At 41.7% G+C, this 8,981-nt stretch overlaps 1 protein-coding gene across 1 annotated transcript; it reads left to right on the top strand.

Moving 5' to 3' along the window:
- Positions 1–2,730: 2,730 nt before the first annotated feature.
- On the top strand, positions 2,731–3,462 carry LOC141445258 (uncharacterized). Its single transcript, XM_074111052.1, has one exon. The coding sequence runs from the start codon at positions 2,731–2,733 to the stop codon at positions 3,460–3,462; it is 732 nt and encodes a 243-aa protein (XP_073967153.1).
- Positions 3,463–8,981: the final 5,519 nt, after the last annotated feature.

Below are 8,981 nucleotides of genomic sequence, written 5' to 3'. Positions count from 1 at the left end.
TTTTACACGGCAGGTCCAGCAGCTGGACTAAGCCTGTGCATTTCATAAACCACACAGCGATCAAAGACGACCAAGACTGTAACCTAGATGAAATCGTGAAAGATTATTTTCGCCTTGATTCCATAGGTATCACAAAACTTGAAAACACATGCTCTACGGAGGATAAACACGCTTTAGAGATTTTAGAGTCCACTGCCAAACGTTTGCCGTCAGGTAGGTTTGAAGTTGGTCTATTGTGGCGTAAAAACAACCCTAATACACCTGACAGCTATCCCCATGCACTGTCGAGGTTCCTTGGTTTAGAAAGGCGCATGGCTCGAGATGCCGAATTTAAAAAGACTATTGTAATTTTATTAACAACATGATGACAAAAGGTTATGCAGAAGAGTGTACGAAAGATACATACCATGGTAGTGTCAATATGAACGAAACACACACACCTTTGCGCTGGTATTTACCACACTTCCCTGTTATACATCCTCAAAAGCGTAAACTAAGAGTTGTCCATGATGCAGCAGCAAAGACCTCGGGAGTCAGTTTAAACTCGCTTCTGCTCCCTGGGCCTGATCTTTTGCAGTCATTGCTGCACATATTGTTTCGTTTTCGCGAAAGGTTACGTCGCGATGACTGCTGACGTTAAGGAAATGTTTCCGCAGGTCAGGATTAGGATGGAAGACCGTGATGCTTTGCGGTACATTTGGAGGGAGGATCCCAGCTGTGAGTTGAAGGAATACAGGATGACTTCTGTCATTTTCGGTGCGGTTTGCAGCCCGTGTACTGCTCTTTACATTAAAAACCGTAACGCCCAAGAATTGCAGAAGTCATACCCTGCAGCAGCAAAAGCCATCGTTCATGAGCATTATATGGACGATTATTTAGGCAGCCTTGACGATGTGCGCGAAGCCACTCAACTTGCAGCTGACATAGTCACAGTACACAAGGCGGCCGGTATGGAGATGCGAGCTTGGATTTCTAACATACCTGCCGCACTTGCAGCCGTGCCTGAAGACTTACGAGCCTCCCCACCTGTCAATGTGCACGTAGGCCCTGAAGCTTTTGTCAGGACTTTAGGACTTATATGGCATCCTTTGAATGACACCTTTGGTTTTAGGATTGGGGCTCCAATTCCTGAGAAAGCGAAATTAACTAAGCGAAAAGTATTGTCATGTTTAATGTCCGTATATGACCCTCTTGGTCTTTTAACTCCGCTGGTCATTCAAGGACGTATTTTATTCCAACAAACATGGCGAACCGGTCTTGATTGGGACACCGAGTTGCAACCAGATGCAATTCAAAGATGGCTGTCTTGGTCTCGTCAACTAGCTACGATCGCAGATCTCAAAATTCCACGCTGGTACAGATGTGGTTTTCAAACTGAGTCGATCATTGACAGACAGCTCCATGTATTTGCAGATGCAAGTGAGGAGGCATACTCATGCGTCGCATACTGGCGTTTTACATTCATGGATGGCTCGGTGAAGCTGTCTCTCATTGGTGGAAAGGCACGCCTTAGCCCTCTTAAACCCGCATCCATACCACGTCTCGAGCTCCAAGCCAGCCTGATTGCAGCTCGTTTTGCCAATACTGTGTGTACCGGACATAAAGTTCACCCGGACTCAAGTTATTTATGGTCTGATTCCAGCACAGTTCTGAGTTGGATTCGCAGCGATGCGCGTACATTCAAACCATTTGTAGCAAATCGTGTTGGTGAAATCACCGAAATAACAAATGCCAATAGTTGGAAATTTGTTCCAGGTGTTTTGAATGTCGCAGATGACGCGACAAGACTTAAGAATCGCGACATCGACTTATCGCGATGGTTCTCTGGACCTGATTTCTTACTTCTGCCGTCCAGTGAATGGCCTAAAGAACCATCGATGCCTGAAGCTACATCCATCTTGGAAGAGTTGAAACCTTCTAAGGTGCATGTAGGACTAACCCATCTGGTTACACCTTCATCGGTTTTGCCAGATCCCTCACGTTTTAGTGAGTGGTTACGCCTGATTCGTGCAACTGCACGCGTTTTTCAGTGCGCCAACAAGTTTAGATCCCTTTTGGCACATAACAGCCCAAATTCTAAAACTATTAACAACAGTTCTCCATTTAAGCTTACACCGCTGTCCGCTATGGAGATACAGAAGGCTGAAATCGCCATTCTCCGAAAGGCTCAGACAGACTCATTCAGCGAAGAAATCTCTTTGCTTCGTGATAGCAAGCCTTTGCCAAAATCCAGCAAGTTGAAATCTCTCTGCCGATTTTCGATGAAGATGGCCTACTCCGACTGGACAGCCGTATTAAGCATATGAAGAACACCGATTACGCCACTACTTCTCCCATTATTCTGGATGGCCGACACCCAGCTGTTCGACTTCTCGTTCATCATTACCACGTGCAAGCTGCCATGCTTTCAACGAATTGGTCACAAATGAGCTCAAACAGCGATTCTGGATTTTTCGTTGCCGCAGCGAAGTGCGCATGGCCTCAAGAAGATGCACCTACTGTACCAAAAGAAAGGCAACACCACATATCCCACCAACCGGCGACCTGCCAGATGTGCGTCTGGAACACCATCAGCGCCCGTTTACGAACACTGGCCTAGATTACTTTGGTCCCGTCGAGGTCTCGATTGGTCGGCGCAGAGAAAAGCGATGGATTGCTCTTTTCACTTGTATGACGACACGAGCAGTCCACCTCGAGATTGTCACGAGTCTCTCAGCCGATTCTGCCATCATGAGCATACGTCGTTTTGCTGCACGTCGAGGACTTCCAACTAAAATTCTCTCCGATAATGGCACGTCGTTCGTCGGAGCTAACAGACAAATGTGCGAGTTCTACAGCGATGGCGTCCAAGATTTCGCCGCCAGCAAATGCATAGAATGGTGCTTTATTCCTCCTGCGGCACCGTTTATGGGAGGCTGCTGGGAAAGACTTGTGAAAACAGTAAAGTCCGCTCTCCTTGTAACATTAAAAGAACGATCCCCAAGAGAAGAGCTGCTACACACCTTACTTTTAGAAGCAGAAGCTCTAGTGAACTCTCGTCCCTTGACATACGTCACCGAAAACGGACAGTACGAGAGCCTAACTCCGTTCCATTTCCTGATCGGCACCTCTTCAAACCAGCAAACACCAGCCCGATTAAACGATGGAGCATTCTCATTGAGGAAAGAATGGCAAAAGGTTCTTCGACTTTCTGAACATTTTTGGGGCAGGTGGCTTAAGGAATATCTACCTAGTCTGAGGCCAAAGAAGAGCACAGGGAGCCAACATGAAAATCTTAAAGTAGATGATGTTGTCTTGGTGGTTGACCCAGATATGCCGCGAGGAGTTTGGCCGATGGGGCGCATAGTGGAAGTATTTCCGGGCAGAGATGGCATTGTGAGAATCGCTGACGTTGCTACCAAAGGTGGCACGCTGAGAAGGCCCGTCAGGAAGCTTGCTCGGTTGCAGACTGTAGTTGTGTAGCTGCGCTACAGGGGGGGATGAGGGGGAGTTCGATTAGGTTTTATACATAATATTTATGTTAGTTTTTCTCTATGGGCTTGTGACGGGAGTAGATTTTGTTTTATTTGACATTAAAGTAAGATTTTGCCAAAAGCAGTCGCTTTTATTTTAAATACAGTCCTATCCACTACAGAAGAGTTGAAACCTTCTAAGGTGCATTTAGGACTAACCCATCTGGTTACACCTTCATCGGTTTGCCAGATCCTCTCACGTTAACAGTGAGTGGTTACGCCTGATTCGTGCAACTGCACGCGTTTTTCAGTGCTCCAACAAGTTTAGATCCCTTTTGGCACATAACAGCCCAAATTCTAAAACTATTAACAACAGTTCTCCATTTAAGCTTACACCGCTGTCCGCTATGGAGATACAGAAGGCTGAAATCGCCATTCTCCGAAAGTCTCAGACAGACTCATTCAGCGAAAGAAATCTCTTTGCTTCGTGATAGCAAGCCTTTGCAAAAATCCAGCAAGTTGAAATCTCTCTGCCCGATTTTCGATGAAGATGGCCTACTCCGACTGGACAGCCGTATTAAGCATATGAAGAACACCGATTACGCCACTACTTCTCCCATTATTCTGGATGGCCGACACCCAGCTGTTCGACTTCTCGTTCATCATTACCACGTGCAAGCTGCCCATGCTTTCAACGAATTGTCACAAATGAGCTCAAACAGCGATTCTGGATTTTTCGTTGCGCAGCGAAGTGCGCATGGCCTCAAGAAGATGCACCTACTGTACCAAAAGAAAGGCAACACCACATATCCCACAACCGGCGACCTGCCAGATGTGCGTCTGGAACACCATCAGCGCCCGTTGCGAACACTGGCCTAGATTACTTTGGTCCCGTCGAGGTCTCGATTGGTCGGCGCACAGAAAAGCGATGGATTGCTCTTTTCACTTGTATGACGACACGAGCAGTCCACCTCGAGATTGTCACGAGTCTCTCAGCCGATTCTGCCATCATGAGCATACGTCGTTTTGCTGCACGTCGAGGACTTCCAACTAAAATTCTCTCCGATAATGGCACGTCGTTCGTCGGAGCTAACAGACAAATGTGCGAGTTCTACAGCGATGGCGTCCAAGATTTCGCCGCCAGCAAATGCATAGAATGGTGCTTTATTCCTCCTGCGGCACCGTTTATGGGAGCTGCTGGGAAAGACTTGTGAAAACAGTAAAGTCCGCTCTCCTTGTAACATTAAAAAACGATCCCAAGAGAAGAGCTGCTACACACCTTACTTTTAGAAGCAGAAGCTCTAGTGAACTCTCGTCCCTTGACATACGTCACCGAAAACGGACAGTACGAGAGCCTAACTCCGTTCCATTTCCTGATCGGCACCTCTTCAAACCAGCAAACACCAGCCCGATTAAACGATGGAGCATTCTCATTGAGGAAAGAATGGCAAAAGGTTCTTCGACTTTCTGAACATTTTTGGGGCAGGTGGCTTAAGGAATATCTACCTAGTCTGAGGCCAAAGAAGAGCACAGGGAGCCAACATGAAAATCTTAAAGTAGATGATGTTGTCTTGGTGGTTGACCCAGATATGCCGCGAGGAGTTTGGCCGATGGGGCGCATAGTGGAAGTATTTCCGGGCAGAGATGGCATTGTGAGAGTCGCTGACGTTGCTACCAAAGGGGCACGCTGAGAAGGCCCGTCAGGAAGCTTGCTCGGTGCAGACTGTAGTTGTGTAGCTGCGCTACACGGGGGGATGATGTGGAGGTTTGCAGTTTAGGTTTATACATAGTATTTGTTAGTTTTTCTCTATGGGCTTTGTGACGGTGGTAGATTTTTGTTATTTGACATTATAGTAAGATTTTGCCAAAAGCAGTCGCTTTTATTTTAAATACAGTCCTATCCACTACAATGCCCATTGAAATACCGTGTGGTGTCACGCTTAGATTATTTTTAATTAGATTATTTATAATGATGAATTGGGAATGTTTTGGGATCATTTTGTGACATGTGCATTTTTAATTGGCGAAAAACAACGGAGGAGGTTCTCAAGACGACGCATACATACATTTTTTTATGTATGACCACGCATAACTTTTTACAGAGTAGTCCGATTTTGATAATTCTTTTTTATCGAGGGTTTATCTCAAAGTTGGTCCCATATAAATTTGGAAAAAAATCCTACCCTAAAGGTGGGAAAAAAATATAAAATAAAAACGTTTTAACAAAAAAATTAAACCACCGAAAAAACTGAAAAGCAAAAAATAATAAACCTTTTTATTCAACCTTAATCTAGGTACCAGTTTAAAGTCGGTGCCTCAGTACTAACCAGCAGGAGTGGACCTATAGTCGTCTATCTGATGGGCTTCTATCACTTTTTCTGGCTCGTGCTGAGGCACCGACTTCAAACTGGTACCTAGATAGGTTAAAGTTAAATAAAGAAGGGTTATTATTTTTTGATATTCAGTTTTTTAATTTTATTTATTATTTCCAAGTTGTTACTCATCATCAATATTTTCTTTCTTTTAATATTTTTTGATACCTAATGTAAAAGACAGACTAATTTAAGTTGTTTTTTTTTTTAAATGCAGGACACTACTCAACTACCCTCCCTGGGTCTTTGCCAGTTGGGGACACGTGCTGTACCTACCCCTACACACCATCTGACATTTCCCGGTAGGATCTCGAGAAATTAATTATTTTTATAATTTGCAAATTATTTGTCACCAAGTAGGTAGTTTAAGTAGGGGGGGGGGGGGGGCAAAACTAGTAAACGGATCGCCTGATGTTAAACGATTACCGTCACCTATGGACCTGCAACACCAGAAGAGTCATAAGTGCGTTGCCGGCGTTGGCTAATGTGTGCGTAAGATACACAGGGCTGACTATCGCAAAACCCTAGTACTATTAAGTACTACCAATGACATTTAAAGGTACTTATATTTATGTAGGTATGGCTTAGATATTTGCAAATAAATGTAATCGTTAATCTTACCTATTTATTTAAACCTACTTAAAATGTGTCTGTCTGTGTATTTAAGCATTATTATTTTCAATTACAATAGATATACGACTACAAACTTAAACGAATTATTCGGTAGGTAGTTATTTCATGTATTAATCGCGATAATTTCAGAAATCATTATTTATTTATAAAAGGAAGTAGGTAGGGTACCGTTACCATTTCGCAAAATTATTGCTCCCGAACTTAGTGCCGTGCGGCCGACATACATCGCGTTGCGCACCCGACTGCTTTCCTGCGGTTTTCCTGCAATCTGCGCTTGAGGGGTGGGGTAACTCGAACCGGTGCGGGGCGGAGCGTGGCCATTCTGTACGTTAGTACTATTATTATACTAGCTTTTACCCGCGACTTCGCACGCGTAAACTATTCGGTCTGGTAGTTGCAATTGAAATTTTCGGGATTTTACAAAATTCCCCTGGAAATTTCCAAATTTATATCGTGGTCTTCATTGAGGTTGTGTTGTGAATAACTGTACAAAATTCAAGACTCTAAACCCAGTGCTAAAATTTCAAAAAATTTCCCTATCCTAATTCAAATTCATATCATTTATTCAGTAAATAGGCCGCAATGGGCACTTTTACACGTCATTTTTTTAAATACCAGCACTTTCGGAAAGACCATCATTGCCAAGAAGAATGCGCCGCAAGAAGCTTGGCAGAAAGTCATTTTTTCAAAATAAAATAAGTACAAATAAAATACTTAAAAACTACAGTAAGTATACATTTAAGAAAAATTACAAATAATAATAACAATAATAATACGGATGTATGGGGTCCCTTAGTTACAAAACTATCCCGTGGAAATATCGGGATAAAAAGTAGCGTATGTGTTATTCCAGACGTCCGGCTACCTACATACCAAATTTCATGCCTCTAAGCCCAGCGGTTGTTATTTCGAGATTTTATCCCTATCCCGTAGGAATATCGGAATAAAAAGTAGCCTATGTGTTATTCCAGAGGTCCAGCTACCTACTACATACCAAATTTCATGTTCTAAACCCAGCGGTTGTTATTTCAAGATTTTATCCCTATCCCGTGGGAATATCGGAATAAAAAGTAGCCTATGTGTTATTCCAGAGGTCCAGCTACCTACATACTAAATTTCATGGCTCAAAGCCCAGCGGTTGTTATTTCAAGATTTTATCCCTAGGTATCCCGTGGGAATATCGAGTCAAAAAGTCCACTTATGTTTTATTCCAGACGTTTAACGGCTATTAATGGGTACATACTTAATTTCATGACTCTAAGCCTATCGGTGGTTGTTATTTCGAGATTTTATCCCTATCCCGTGGGAATATCGGGATTAAAAGTATCCTATGTTTTAATCCAGGTTATAACTAACTTCCGCCAAATTTCATCAAAATCCGTCCAGCCCTTTAAGCGTGAAAAAGTTAACAAACATACTGCACTCATCCACAAACTTTCTACATTATAATATTAGTAGGATTCTGTGCTTGAGTCATATCGGCCCGGGAATACCTCAGGCGACAGTTCATAAAATTAGTCCGTCAAATTGAATACAAAAATCAGAAAACTAAATTTCTAATGTTCTGGTTATATTGATTACATGTTTTATTTTTTTGTAGAGTAACTGATTATAAATTCTCTCTCTATTTTTCCTCTCTATTTTGATAAAACATGTTATTTTTAAAAGCAAAATATGTTTCAGGATAGGCGAATGCTATTATGGTTACACTGTTGGATGAAATTTGATATTCACATGAAAAATATTTTTTTAGCAAAACATAACATTGAACGGATAATTTAAAAGCAACATACTGTGAGGTTTTCGTGACGTGAACTTGTTTGGTATGAATTTCAAGGCAAAGCCTAACAAAATTTGATGCTTCATATTTAGTGAGAATATTTTATAGGTACATGCTTCTAAAATGGAAATGTATAATTTTATAATTTGTGTTACGAAGAAAATCATCATAAATATTGATTGATTCTTTACAAAAAAACATTCACAAAGAAGAGCATAACTCGTAAATCATGCTTAAAGTTATGTTTTTTGGCATAAATTTGCCATGGCCGTTCCAGCTAAATTAAAAATAACTACCAAAGGACCATGTAAATGTAGTTTAAAAAAAATCATCAAAATTCCGCAGGTTATATCGTAAGAAGAAAATTATTATAACTAATACTTATTCTTATAGAGAAAATTTCATGGAATAGTAATAAAGTAACTACACCTTAATGATCCACATTTATTGAATGTTAAATAATATAATAAATAAAAGATTTAAAAATATGAATGTTCCAATGTGTAGGGTCCATTTTTGTACTGGCTGGAATTAAGAAACATCTTGTAAAAAACCAAGGGTTGAATGAATAAATTAATACAAATATGAAGAGTACGCGGGGTCTTACGAGGATACAACTGAGCAGTTGGCCCTTTTAGCTCTCTGTACCTACGTGTTTATTTTATTTTATTTTTCGCTTGTTTAGGCTGAATAAACTCATGTTTATTTCTTTCTAAACCTCAAGCACAAAATTACTAAAATATT

Source organism: Choristoneura fumiferana, unplaced genomic scaffold (assembly GCF_025370935.1).
Source record: "Choristoneura fumiferana unplaced genomic scaffold, NRCan_CFum_1 Sck3bRy_90;HRSCAF=270_pilon, whole genome shotgun sequence".
Lineage (NCBI taxonomy): Eukaryota > Metazoa > Arthropoda > Insecta > Lepidoptera > Tortricidae > Choristoneura > Choristoneura fumiferana.
The sequence above is the reverse complement of the archived record's forward strand: the minus strand, read 5'-3'. Positions and strand labels throughout refer to the sequence as shown.